General features: G+C 36.7%; 1 protein-coding gene across 1 annotated transcript; it reads right to left on the bottom strand.

Annotated features, from left to right (window-relative positions):
* Positions 1-4,258: 4,258 nt before the first annotated feature.
* On the bottom strand, positions 4,259-9,157 carry LOC143924287 (gamma-crystallin 1). The gene is made up of 3 exons (XM_077448490.1): positions 9,047-9,157; positions 6,108-6,350; positions 4,259-4,601 (listed from the first exon to the last, which is right to left on the bottom strand). Exons 1-3 carry the CDS (start codon positions 9,128-9,130, stop codon positions 4,326-4,328), a joined length of 603 nt encoding a protein of 200 aa, XP_077304616.1. The 5' UTR covers positions 9,131-9,157; the 3' UTR covers positions 4,259-4,325.
* Positions 9,158-15,562: the final 6,405 nt, after the last annotated feature.

The following is a 15,562-nucleotide window of genomic DNA, read 5'->3' as shown; positions in this document are numbered from 1 at the left end:
CTCTGCTTTCGTGGCTGTCCAGAAAAAGGTACCTATATACATACCTGGTGGCATTGCTCAATTGTACAATCATTTTGGAAAAAGATCTTTCTGATAATTACAAAATTTTTTGATCGTCCAATTTTTCCAGACCCAATTATAGCTCTCCTTAATTTAAAACCAGCCTTTCTGAATCAGAAACAATTCAAATTAGTTCTTACACTCCTGATAGCCGCAAAGCAGACTATAGCCAATGCGTGGAAAACAGATGTGGTGAATATTGCAGAAACCAAACGTAGAATGAATCAATCTTTCATCCATGCTAAAATGGACGCTATAGATAAAAACCAGATGACAAAGTTTGATATCATATGGAAACCCTGGATTTAATATTATACGTCAGATAATATTGACAACCGAGTTTTATTGTTATGGTGATTAAGATTTTTTATAGAATTACAACATTAGATGATATATAAAACCTCCTCCGGAGAATTATTCCCACCCCTTCCCCTCCTATATACCTTTAATGTTCTTCCCTTACTATATAATACTTTACTATAAACATACTTTAGAAGTTATGGTCAAAACTTTTAAATCATATATTTTCTTTTAGACATATTTATATTTTCTTGGGATTAAAATGTTTAAAACTCAGCTATAAGAATGTTTTCAAATTCTAAAATATATAAGGCCATTTATTGTCATTCCCACGAGAATATCTTGAAATTCTTCTTTGCTTTGTATCATTCGTACTTCAATATGTCTACTTTTTATTTCTGGTATCACATAATTTGTCTTATATTCTGTACATGTAATTTATTTTAACATAAAATAAAAATTTTTGAACGAGAAAAACTGTTTATATACAGTGGGGCAAAAAAGTATTTAGCCAGCCACCAATTGGATATAGAGCAAAGATGAACTTTTGATATTGACCAAATACTTATTTTCCACCATAATTTGCAAATAAATTCTTTCAAAAATCAGACAATGTGATTGTCTGGATTTGTTGCCACATTTTGTCACATTTTGTCTCTCATAGTTGAGGTATACCTATGATGACAGGCCTCTCTCATCTTTTTAAGTGGGAGAACTTGCACAATTGGTGGCTGACTAAATACTTTTTTGCCCCACTGTAGCTAAATTGGAGTTCTTGCTAAGTTAGCAAATTGAATTTGATCTAAGCATCTATGAGTGCTTGTCATACAAAGGACAATCTGGTTTAAAAAGCAGTTATCTGGTAATTTTTAAAAGAGAAGTACGGGAACAGCAAAAATAAAAAATTATACTCCTCTAGGTGGCTGCAGCAGCAATCCCAGCTGCAGCTGTCCCGCACTGTCTACTGGGAAATGGAGTCTCTATTTCCCAGTAGACGTCAGTTATGTGGAAATGCGTCACTTCAGAGTACTTGCAATGTTTTCTGAGCTAGTTGGCAGACTTGACACTAGAGATATTACTAGAGATATTACTCATGCTGGAATTTTTTAACCTCTATGTAAGTTTATCTATACCTTTTTTATAATAAAATTGGCTGATTTACACTATGAAGCTTCTGCCCTTTTTATACATGATCTTTTGAACACATGGAGCTTATCCCTGCAAGTGTATCAAGACATGCTGTTTGAAATCTCCACACCTGTGATAATTCTGGCACAAGCTTCATTGATCTCTGTAATAGGGATCCATCATATCTGGTAAGAGGCCACTCTCTTTTATTGTGGATGGAATACTTTGTCAATTTCCTTGAACATTGGTAGTCATGGATTTTAACTTTTGGACTTGAGTTTTTCTATTGTAATAATAATTTTATGCATATTGATAATTTTAATTATGCACTTGTTGTGGTAATTTGCTATGTTTTCATCACTAATTTGTCATCAATATTTATTAATGTTTGAACACTTAGGTGAAATTTTGATTTATTCACCTTATTTGGTTTATCATCACATTAGTTCACTATTTAAAGGAACAGCGCATCATTTGTTATTCTTATTTTTGAACCCCAGCCTGTGTGAAAACTATGGCTCCCCCATAGATAACAGTGGATAAATTAGTGTAGCCATGATGACAGAAAGTGTTTTAGTCACAGGATTACCAGATTAAAGGGGAAAAAGTCTGAAAAGCTAATGCAGCCATCATGAGACTGAGTTTAGCTTTGCTTTAAGACTTTACTGTACATGTGTATAATTCACATGCCTTTCCTTAGCTGCTAAACACACATTGTAAGCATGTTGTAAAAGCTGAACTCCAGGAATTATCCTTATTGCCAATTTACTGCATCCGTACCTTCTCTTCACTTATTAAATTAATTATTAAACTAATTAAAGAACTTCTTGTCTTCATTAATAAAATGACAAGGTGTTCCCAGAATGGCAGTGGTGCTAAGCAAGTGATCCCTTGTGTTCCGTATACAGAGGTGAATATGCTTGAGCAGGACCATGAAGATCGTGCCTATGACTGTACTAGCTTTCAGCATACCCAGCGGTGCACTGAATTTAAGATATAGATAATTACATCATGCCAAGCTGGACCAATGTACGTTGGCGATAAAGATCATTCCAGAAGTTCAATCAAACAAATGCACGGTCATGCAACACTGTACCCAAACAAAATTGATGTCCTTTTTTCCCACAAATATAGACTTATTTAGTGGAATTTGTTCACCTCTGTTTTTATTTTTTGCGCTATAAACAAAAAAATTGCGAACAGTTTTACTTTGCTATAAAACATAAAAAAATGTAGAAAAACACGTTTATTTATCAGTTTAGGCCAATATGTATTCTGCTTCATATTTTTGGTAAAAAAATCCCCAATAAGCGCGTATTGATTTGCGCAAAAGCCTCTACAAAATAGAGGATAGATTTATGGCATTTTTATTGCCATCACAATGACTGCAACATTGTGATGGACAGATCAGACACGTAACTGACATTTTTGACACTTTTTTGGGAACCAGGGACATTATTACAGTAATCAGTGCTAAAAATATGCACTGTTATTGTACAAATGACACTGGCCAGGAAGGGGTTAACATCAAGGGGGATCAAGGGGTTAAATGTGTTCCCTGCAGGTGTTTTCTAACTGTATGACGGACTGTGTGATTGTGCTTAGCAGAAAGACAGGATCTGTGTGATCTCACCTGTCAGAAAGGAGACTTGCCTTATTTACACAGGCAGATCCCCATTCTGTTACTGTGGGGAACGATCAGGGCTGAGCAGCAGACATTGAATCCAACAGACCCCCAGATTGTCTCCCCTGCTGGCCAATGTGCACCCACAAATGCGTGTTCCTGAGTCGACGCACACCTACGGCGATTTGCGGAATTTTGCCACCTTGCCGCCGTATAAGGACGGCAGCTGGTCGGCAAGTGGTTAATTATGTTAATTTATGGTGCTTATATGCATTTACAGTGTTAATAACATGCATTTTATTGCATATACTTCTTTGTTTTATTAGGTGTGTTACACAATGGGGGTTATTTACGAAAGGCAAATCCACTTTGCACTTGAAAGTGCACTAAAAATGCACTTGGAAGTGCAGTAGCTCTAAATCTAAGGGGTAGATCTGAAATGAGGGAAAGCTCTACTGATTTTATCATTCAATCATGTGCAAGCTATAATTCTGTTTTTTATTTTCCTTGCATGTCCCCCTCGGATCTACAGCCACTTTACTTCCAAGTGCACTTTCCAGTGCACTTGCAGTGCAAAGTGGAGTTTCCTTTAGTAAATAACTCCCAATGTCTTAACTTAACACAAGTTTTATGTATGTTGCACATCATTGCTGGTGCAGTTTAAAGTGCAATGTAATGTTAAGAAAGGATGCAATGCACATAATCAAATACATCTTAAGCCAATGTTTACTTGTGTTGTACGTGAATGCAATTCTGAACATTTTTGGTCTCATAGTTCTTGAGGGATTGCATCTTCTTGTATCATGTATGATGTTTGGGTGTCTTGACATATGGATGTATTGGCTATAGCATATAGGCTTGGAGGTTCGGGTGCTCTTTACCACCCATGCTTGTACCATATAGCTTTACTATAGCTATACAGTACTCTGAAAAGCCTAAAATTTACTTAGGTGCAGTGGTTTAGTGCTGAGGTTGATTGCTATTAGGAAGGCAAACATGTTTTTGTAACTAGTTAAGTACTGTATCTATTTTCCAATTAATTAATAAAGTGGCATATTTTAACTACAGTAGTTTTAACTAAATGTTGGTTCCTCGTTCGCTTCTATTTACTATATTATTGATTTCAAGTTCTTCAATAAAACCAACTTGTACTTTTTTTTAGTATACTTTATTTTTATTGGATGTATTGGTTATCACAACAGCAACGCTGTCTTCAAAACATTTCCTGTACTCTCCTGAAAGAACCAACTCTAGGAGTAACTGCTCCCCACTCAGTGTATCTCCTGTATTCTCCAGGTCTCAGGTAGTACTGACGTCCCCTGTAGTTGGGTTGCTCATAGAGGATCCAGTGTCCTTCAAGGACATTACAGGAGTGGATATCATGGTAGTTGAATTCTTCATGGACTTGAGGACAATCTTCAGTGAACTCCATCATCTGACCTCTGAATTCTTCCCTTTCATAAATCCTGAGCCTAAATGATCCACGGTGCTGATGGAGGAACATGCATTGTAAGTCCAAAATATTTTAGTATTTCAAAAATGTATTTTATATTGGCTGAAGGCCTGTGCACACACACTACATTGTTTATGTGTGTCTGTTTCTATAAATATGGCATGGTAGGGCAGACTTACAAAGAGTGGTGCAAAGAAAACTAGAGAGAAAACAAAGCAGTAGCCTGGGACAAATAATGGCATTTTATCTAATAAATGACTGCTACATTCTTGCCTCAGTTTTAATATAAGTGTATTATAAGTTCTGAAGATAATATCTGAAATATATATAGATTGATAAAAAATATATAAAAGTTCCTGGAACTTAGCTTATTAGACCTAAAAAACATCTAAAGGAAATCTATACTTAGAGAATATTGAAGTTGTTATGGCTGTTCCCCTCTAAAAATGCTAGTTAACTACCTGTCATGCTGATCCAATGGATTCAATGCATTTTGAAACACTGACCCAAAACAAGTATGCAACTCTTTTTATGACTTTGCACTGATTCCATCAGTTGCATGCTTGTTCCAGGTGAATAATGAAACCAGAAACTGACAGGTAAGTAGCGATATCAAAAAAAGGTTAATCCACTTTCTCCCCTTTCTATTTATTTATCAGTTTTATTAAAGAGGAAGTAAACCCTTCCAAACAACTTGGACCTATAGGTAAGCCTAGATTAAGGCTTACCTGTAGGTCCAAGCAATATCTCCTAAACCTATATGGTTTAGGAGATATTTGCCCGAAAATGGGCACCACTGTCTACGGCGCATGCGCCGTAGACAGCGGCGCGCATGCGCACTAAATGCGGCAAATCCAAGAATGGATTTGCCAAATTTGTCGACTCCCGTGCGCATGCGCGGGAGTGACGTCATCGCGGCTACGCCGTATGACAGCGGCGGAGCTGCGAGGCGCGACTCCCGTACGCATGCGCGGGAGTGACGTCATCGCGGTTGCGCCACTGTGATTCGTCGGAGCTGCGAGACGCCACAAGCAACATGGATGCGGCGGACTACAGGGGACAGCGGCGACTTCGCTGGCTCCTGTGTCAGGTAAGTGACACATAATGAGCTACTATGCGATGCATAGTAGTCCATTATGCTTTACCTTTGCAGGGAAAAAAAGAGGAAGTAAACCCATCAGGGTTTACTTCCTCTTTAAAAATGATTAAAAATATATCCCAATGGTTTTCTACCTTATATTATACCTGGCTCCCCTTCACTGAGAAACCTGTCAATGGTTAAAAATGAGGGAGCAAATCTCTTTACTCTTTGACTGCTATTGCCATCCTTTGTTTCTGTAAATACTAGTTCCCTGGCTGTCATGTTGATCCAGTGGCTTAAGACATTAGCTTCTAACTAATATGCACCTTAGGAGTTTTGACTTCACTCTGACTTTGCTAATCTTAATGCTTGAGCCACGTCAGTGTTCCAAAGTACTGAAGCTAAAGATTTTAGTTTTCCCTTAGTACAGGTAACCTTTAGTATATAATAAAAATTTATACCTGAGGGATGACGCGACAAGACCTAATGGAGTCATTCAATCCCATCCACTGTTGAAAATCAGGATACTCTCCCCTCCTCAGAAAATATTGGTGTCCAGTGTAGTTTGGGTGCTCATACAGCATCCAGTTTCCATTTTCTACACGGATGGAGTTGCAACGGTTGAAGTAAGAGTGGAGGTCAGAACAGTCAGAGCTGCACTCATAAGAGCGGCCCTGGAAGTTCTTGTCCTCGTAGAAGATGATCTGAAATTTCAATAAAGAAAATATTTATTGTGGATTACTGTTAGATAACACTAAATATTGCCTTTTGCATTAAAATTGTATAATGATAAACCATTCTGCAATAATCAGTAGACAGTCAGCAATAGACAAAACATTCTGTTGTTTCTACTGTTTTTAGATCTGTAAATATAGCATAGCCACAGTTATTGAAAGAAGTATGTTAATATGAAAAATATCTGATCTCCTAAACCACAGCTAGAACTCTTAGACCTCATTCACATGTCCAAATGACCACGGTGCCATAAGTATAACTGTGAATACCTTCGGCCAGGTATCTGGAACCTAGGATTATCTATCCCTAACCACTGTCTGTAATTCAGTCCAAGGCCAAGTAGTAATTGCTGATCAGAGCTCCTGGGGTCTCTCTCTTGCCAAACCATGGATATTTAGGATGTGTGAATGAGAAGTATATTAGCGATCAGTTGAAAGTACGTTATGTCCCCACCACTATCACAATTACAATTGCTATTCATAGCATGAAACAATTGCATGCTAACAGTAGCAACATGCTGCTTATATTTCTTTTATAACTTCCACAAATGCCTCCCTGTTGGCTACATTGTCACCCCAAAAAAGAGTGATTATATATTATTAAATAAAGAAGAGCAAACAAATAATGAGTTGTAATGTACAAATACCTATTCCAATAAATCAACAATCAGTTAATAAAGAACCCTAGAAGATCATTGTAGGATCAGTAGTCAGTGGATCCCACTAACTTCTTCGCCTACTGTGTAGACTCATCCCCTTCATCCTGGAAGGAGATACAGCAGCAGTAATTGGAACAATCCTCAACTACGTGAATTCCCTCTATCTAGAACTTCCAAAATATCAAATTTCACCTCTACAAACCATCCAGAACACAGCAGCCTGACTGGTAGCTGGAAAAAACAATGGGAATCAATCACCATATCCCTGAGGACCCTCCAGTGGCTAGCTGTAAAGGATCAAGTTACATTTAAGACCCTCACTCACAAATGTACAAAGGAAAAGCCCCGCAATACCTCTGCGACAAAATAAAGCCTACACTCCAGGTCGCACTCTCCGGTCAACTAACCAGAACTTCCTCCACATCCCCAAGACCGGTTATAAATGAAAAGGCTAACGAAGGTTCGCAGTCCAAGGACCATGGCTATGGAATGCTCTACCTGTGGATATCCACTCGGAAGGAAGCTATCTGGCCTTCAGTAAGAAGGCAAAAGCGCACTGAGGTGATTTAGTTCGTATATGTAGCGTTATACAAGTTATTCATCCATTCATTGTTTATTGGTGAGTTTTTTGTTGTGGCATTGCCCATGCTGTTTTTTATTTTATTGAATAAATCTGTATACATTCATTTAGGAGCCTGAGGATCCTTCATAAGTTTACTCATACTGTATATGTATATGCCATATTTTTGAGTGGTTTCCTTTTTTACACACATCAACACATGTCAAAGCTTGCAATGATCTCTGCTACCCTTAGGTATTAAAAATACACCCTCAAAATGTCTTTTGTTATTATACTCTACTGATGTTCTGTACTCTTTTAATCGATCTAAAGATATACTGGCATCATTTATAATCCAAAAAAATCTGCTAGAAAGTAGATGATTCCTTTTCATTCTGACTGCTGAAGAATGGCAGGGAGCAGACGTCACTCTACTTGGAACCCAACCAAGGTCCCCAACTGTCCAGAAATTTACAGTCCAAAAAATTTAAAACAGTTTAGTTTTTTTAGAAAGTCAGTGAAAAAAAATACTCTAAACTCTAAACTAAAGTTTCCATTGCAACTAAACATGCAAAATTAAACCTGTATTTGCTAGTAAACTTCCAAATGGTGTGGATTGCTCTGTATTTTATACAGCTGTCTATTGTGTAATGACAACCTAGCCAGTATTACACTTGTCACTCATAATATTTACATGGCAATTTACAAATTATGTTATATATAGAGAACTGCTTCTAAAAATTAGACCAACCTATCATTGGGGACAATTTATTATTGTCAAAGTCCAACTCCAGTCTATTTATTTAGTAAATATGTAAGAGATAACATTTGTGATACGTTTTTATTTCTGTATGTGGCCCCTACCCATTAAACATTTAAAGAAGCAGGTATCACTCGGAAGAGAAGACACAGGGGTTGATTTACTAAAGCTGGAGAGTGAAAAATCTGTGCAGCTCTGCATGAAAAACAATCAGCTTCCAGTTTGTTTTTTGTCAATTGTTCAAGCTGAACTTAGAAGCTGATTGTCTACCATGCACAGCTACACCAGATTTTGCACTCTAGTTTTAGTGAATCAACCACACAGACAACAATAAAAATATTGTTAGAAGTTCTAACACTTTCATACTGTACTAAAATGTGTTTTGTTTTTATTTCTTTAGTGCATTCTTTTTTTTTTAACTGTCAGACTGATAGATATGCTTTTGCTAATCACCCTAAAATATTTTATAGAGTAGTCAGGTAATTTCTACACAATTTATCTATAGCTTGAATTGCTAACCCAAAACATTTAGCCTAATACTTCATTACTTATAGCAAGTATATTAGACTATCATTAATACAGTAATTGTGCTGACCAGATTTGGTTGTATTTAACTGTAGAACTACAAAATATTAACATACCTAACTAACATAGTTATTTGATAATTTAAAATAACTAAATCTTTTACCTTTCCCATTTTGCCTGGGTGTCTCTGGTGAGGCGTTAGTACAGTGGAATGACAAACACAGCTGTTCTTATATACTATATCCATTGCTGGATCTGCATTACTAACACAATAGAGATCTCGCTTAGGACAAAGAATGTATAGTATTTCTCTTTTCATTCTACAGTATATTGAAGCCGAGAATGTTCAGTCTTTTTACACCTCCCTCGTCAGCTTTTGATCATCATGAGTTCACATTTATTTGCTAGTGTCAGTAAATAATTAGCACAGCTAAGTGAACACATCAATATATTTGTTCTTTTCAAATTAGGAAACAACACTGGGGAAACTTAAAAATATATATTACTTTTTTTAAATCATATTGAAAACCTTGCCTATTTTTTAGATTGGATTCCTATTTTTATAGATTTTAAGAGAACAGTAAATGCATAGCGCAGATATGTTTTCTTCAAACAAGTTCTTATACATCAATTATTATTATCAATTATTATTTAAAAAATCACAACTTCAAAAAACTCACCATGCCTCTTACTAAATACATTGGAATGTCTACTTTCTAAAAAGGGATCATTTGGGGGGTATTTGTACTGCCTCAAGAAATGAGATTGATTTGAAATTGATTGAGTGATTGATTTCAATGATTGGCACCATAGCTTGTAGAATCTATAACTTTCACAAAGACCGAATAATTTACACTGATTTGGGTTATTTTTAACAAAGATATGTGACAGTATACATTTTGACCAAAATTTATGAAGATAAATTACTAATTTGCGAAATTTTAAAACAGAAACGATTATTTTTTCTTTACAAAATTTTCTGTCTTTTTTCATTTATAGTGCAAAAAATAAAAAACCCAGAAGTGATCAAATAACACCAAAAGAAAACTCTATTTGTGCAAAAAAAAAAGGTAAAAAATTCATACAGTGTTGCATGAGTAATTGTCATTCAAAATGTGAGCGCACCATTGGAATATCATTTTTTTTGTATAACCTGTAAGGCTAGTAAATCCTAAAGTTTACAATAATAATTGATGTATAAGAACTTGTTTGAAGAAAACATATCTGCGCTATGCATTTACTGTTCTCTTAAAATCTATAAAAATAGGAATCCAATCTAAAAAATAGGCAAGGTTTTCAATATGATTTAAAAAAAGTAATATATATTTTTAAGTTTCCCCAGTGCTGTTTCCTAATTTGAAAAGAACAAATATATTGATGTGTTCTTATATCAAAAATTATTTTCCTCATAGATAAGATTTATTTTTTATTTTTTCAAAATCTGCAGCAAGCACTACAGAGCATAAGCCAGCACATTAGTACGCAAACATATAATTTAAAGAATTTTAGCACAATTCAGACTTTCATAGCAGGTCAGGAATATATTTACTCTACAGTATTTTTAAGGTGAAGTAGAGATTGGTGAGTTAAATGTGTCAGTTTTTTGTAAACTATCAGGACAATTGTACCAAATACTTTAAAAATCTCAACAGAAAGAAGGATCCTCTGAGTATGGAGACTAGGACAGAGCTGTTTCAGCTGTTGCAGACAGAAAATATATTATTATTATTGGATGTTAGAAGCATGGGAGGGGGGGGGGGGGGCAAGAATGAAATTGATCTTTAAAAAAGTTTTTTAAAAAGCGTAAAAAAATAAATAAATTATATATTTATTTACAGTGGATATAAAAAGTCTACACACCCCTGTTAAAATTTCATCTTTCTCAACAGACAGTGATAACTCTTTTAAGATCTTTATCCACTTTTTAATGTGACCTATAAACTGTACAACTCAGTTGAACAACAAACTGAAATCTTTTAGGTAAAAGGAAATAGAAATAAAAAACTAAAAGAATATGGTTGCATAAGTGTGCACACCCTTAAACTAATACTTTGTTGAAGCACCTTTTGATTTTATTACAGCACTCTACAGCAGTCTTTTCGGGTATGAATCTATCAGCATGGCACATCTTGACAATATTTGCCCACTCCTTTGCAAAAACACTCCAAATCTGTTAGATTGCGAGGGCATCTCCTGTGTACAGCCCACTTTATCTCTCTTCAGTCCTCTGTGGGGATCACCCCACAGATTCTCAATCAGATTCAGGTCTTGGCTCTGTCTGGGTCATTCCAAAACATTATTCTTCTGGTGAAGCCATTCCTTTGTTAATTTGGATGTATGCTTTGGGTCTTTGTCATGCTGAAAGATGAAGTTCCTCTTCATGTTCAGCTTTCTAGCAGAAGCCTGAAGGTTTTGTGCCAATATTGACTGGTATTTGGAACTGTTCATAATTCCCTCTACCTTGACTATACTGAAGAAAAACAACCCCAAAGCATTATGCTGCCACCAACCACCATGCTTCACTGTGGGTACGGTGATGTGCAGTGTTGTCTTGTGCCAAACATATCTTTTGTAACTATGGCCAAAAAGTTAAACCTAGGTTTCATCAGGCCAGGTTTGGATGTTTTTCTTTGTAAGAAAAGGCTTCCATCTTGCCATTCTACCCCATAGCTCAGACATGAAGAATACGGGAGATTTTTTGTCACATGTACCACACAGCCAGTACTTGCCAGATATTCCTGCAGCTCCTTTAATGTTGCTGTAGGCCTCTTGGCAGCCTCCCTGACCAGTTTTCTTCTTGTCTTTTCATACATTTTGCAGGGACATTTATGGAAACGCTACTTGTTATGAAAAAATGAATGTACCTTCGTCCTATTACTAATTTGAAATTTGGACAGTTGTGGAGGCAACTTTCGGGGTATGGTATGGTTACAACAGTCAATTTATAAAAATGTATACATTTATTATACACAAATACACACATCATAAAAAGCCTTCAATAGTAGATAAATGACATAAGATGCTGCTAATCATGGAGCATCCACTTGTCTGACACAAATTAGACGAACTTAGATAATGTAATAATGATCCCGTGCTGCATGTTTCAGGGTTACCCCCTTCTTCAGGAGTATATTAGGTCAGAAAATGATCTACAAGAAAGCATATAAATCAAATATACACTATTAGAATCAAAAACATATAACTAATAACCAACCTTCATGGTATACTGTCATGCATCTTAAATCAATAAACTTAGAGTCTACTATGCCCCTCAGTATATCCCTCAATATTTAGGATTAACCCCATGGATTAGAGCAAAAAAGGAAACTCACCCACATAGCCGCCACCATAATTTTGGGCGTCACAAGGCCAAAAATTGGCAATCTCCCGGGGAGTGCGGGAACCAGGAAAAGTGAAGTCACATAAAGAGACTGTTGCATAAAAAAGAAAATACTTTAAAAATAAAAGACTGATATTTAAAAAAAAAAAAAATATCCATAGGGTGGAGAAATCTATATCACAACCATCATAATTCAGATAATTAAATAAAAAAATGCAATCAAAGCATTTCAATTGGTGATACACACCTATGAAGTCTTCACTAAACAGTGCATGTAATTTGGGCAGGGAGAGAGTGTGTTATCCAAATGGATATTGAAGTCAGGTGTAGATGGAAATAGTCCAAGGAACCATCTAGAGCAGTGATGGCGAACCTTGGCACCCCAGATGTTTTGGAACTACATATCCCATGATGCTCCACTACACTGCAGAGTGCATGAGCATCATGGGAAACGTAGTTCCAAAACATCTGGGGTGCCAAGGTTCGCCATCACTGATCTAGAGCCAAAAACAGGTTCTATGCAATATATAAAAGCATTAAAAAGGCTTGTTATTAGAATGATTGAAACATCTTAGCACCGATCAAATCCTAATGAGAGTAATCAAAAGAAACACCAACTTATCTGAGAGCTCTCAAGGTCTACTGTCAGGATCACATCAAGAGGATTGGATATACTCAATAGGGACCCAAGCTTCAAGCAATGTTTACAATGAGATACTAAACGGGATCTCAGTCAAACACCAGTTCCACCAAGATCGGTGGACAACCATATCATTAGAAGTGGTTCATAAAGGGACACAACATAAGGATCTTACCAGTAGACATGTGCTTTCGTTTTCGTCCAAATGCATTTTTGTCCGAATTTCAGGTATTTTCGTTTTCCTTTTGACATATAATAACGAAAGTGCAGAATCCGAAAAATGAAAGATCCGACATAAATAAATGCTTTATTTTCGTTTTCGTTGTTACAACAGTTCGATATAGAATAGGAGATTCGATGTGACTCTTACAATAACAATCTGTGTCTATTGAACCTGTGGTCGAATGTGCCTAAACTTACCTCTATTAGTCCAAGATTATATTGAGAAAATATTCGACAAAGAGAAAATATTCGACATAGAGAGAAAAGATTTGATAGAGAGAAAAGATTCTAAAGTGCAAATTTTAAAGGCTAATATGCAAGTTACTGTCCTAAAAAGTGTCTGGGGACCTGGGTCCCACCCCAGGGGACATGTATCAATGCAAAAAAAGTTTGAAAAACGTCAGTTTTTTCGGGAGCGGTGATTTTAATAATGATTAAAGTGAAACAATAAAGGTGTAATATTCCTTTAAATTTCATACCTGGGGGGGGGGGGGTCTATAGTATGCCTGTGAAGGGACGCATGTTTCCCGTGCTTAGAACTGTCCCTGCACAAAGTGTCATTTCTGCAGGAAAAAAAGTCCTTTAAAATCACTTGCGGCTCCCGTAATACAAAGAACACTCATTGAAAGCCATTGATAAATCATCACTTTAATCATTATTAAAGTCACTGCTCCTGAAAAAACTTTTTTTTGCATTTATCCATGTCCCCTGGGGCAGGACCCAGGTCCCCAAACACTTTTTAGGACAGTAACTTGCATATTAGCCTTTAAAATTAGCACTTTAGATTTTGAACGTTGGAGTCCCATAGACTTTAATAGGGTTCTAAAGTTCACACGAAGTATGCTATATACTAGCTCCGTTGAATCTTCTTTATACATTCGACAGACACCATAAGCCTTCAAAGATAGATTTGACCGTAATTCATGTGGATTTTCGGACTAATGCAATTTTTGAACGAAAAATGAAATAAATAAAAACGAATTTCGGGAGTAACTAAATACATTTATTTTTTGGACTAAAACGAACTTCCGAAACAAAATATTTCACTCTGCACATGTCTACATACCAGCGCATATAACAAGACACATACCAGTCCATCAACTCCACAGAATGTATCTCCACCACCATGCAAACTGCCACAGGGAACATCTGAAAAATCAGTTCCCCTTAAATACCATAAGATGCACCTGATTCCTAACTGTTAAGACATCATTAGCGTGCGTCGAGGAGCTGCAATATGACATCAATGGATACAACTCCAGACTATGCATGTGGACATGCGCAGTACTTCACGATGATTTGTAACTGGGAGACACAAAAAACAAAAACGTCGGCCCATCCACAATTCTGATATGTCTGTGTGCCATCTAGTGGATCTAACACAGAAGATCTGGATCTGTTAATCTGTATTGATAAAAATGGCTACATCCCTATTGATTTATATTGTAAGCCTAGCTAGGGTAATACTATCTTGCATGTCCAATGTTCTCACCCTTCTCCCCTCAACAAATGCATACCATATGCGCAATACCTGCGCCTTCGCAGGAATTGCTCAACTGAAGAAGATTTCTTTCGTCAGTCCTAAACAATCCAATGTGGCATGCAGATGTACGTTAGTATTCTGCGTTAGATGTAGACTGGTGCAGATTGATTGCAGTGCTATGTACTGTATACCAATTCCTGTGTGGTATATTGATGGCCGTTGTGTGCGCACTTTAAGATATTGGGACGGCCACATGCTGGGATAGGCAATCTGTATTGCAGTCTGTAGACATAAATACTGGTCCATCTGTCAAGCTGGAGGGAAAAGAGTGACTGGCAGACATAAAAAATCAAATTTTTCCAAAATCCTGTTTCATAAGAAGTTGCCCCCTGTGGCAACTTGTTGCCCCACTTGTTCTTCTCATTCTGGGGTCCTTAAAATTGAATTATTAATCCCATCTATACTGGGCCAGAACTAGGGTGGAATCTGTGGTTGCACAGACCCAGCAAGTATCCGGGGATGTAATGCAGCATCCTTAGGCTAGATTCACACCTATGCATTTTTGGTGCTTTTTGCATTTTGCAGATTTGCAGTACAGTCGATTTAACATGGTTTCCTATGGAACCCGTTCTGTAGTGCAAATCTGCAAAATGCAAAAAGCACTAAAAATGCATAGGTGTGAGTTTTAGGCCTGATTCATACCTATGCATTTTTTGTGTTTTTTGCACAGACCCAGCAAGTATCCGGGGATGTAATGCAGCATCCTTAGGCTAGATTCACACCTATGCATTTTTGGTGCTTTTTGCATTTTGCAGATTTGCACTACAGTCCATTTACCATGGATTCCTATTGAACACGGCCTGTAGTGCAAATCCGCAAAATGGAAAAAGCACAAAAAATGCATAGGTTTGAATAAGGCCTTAATGTTAGTATGGCTACCTCATCAAGAACCTGAACCTTTTGGTGGTATTTGATCACCTCTGCGGTTTTAATT

The sequence above is a fragment of the Lithobates pipiens genome, unplaced genomic scaffold (genome assembly GCF_037356315.1).
Source record: "Lithobates pipiens isolate NorthernLeopardFrog02 unplaced genomic scaffold, aLitPip1_a1.2 Scaffold_22, whole genome shotgun sequence".
Lineage (NCBI taxonomy): Eukaryota > Metazoa > Chordata > Amphibia > Anura > Ranidae > Lithobates > Lithobates pipiens.
This window is presented reverse-complemented; position numbering and strand designations above follow the sequence as displayed.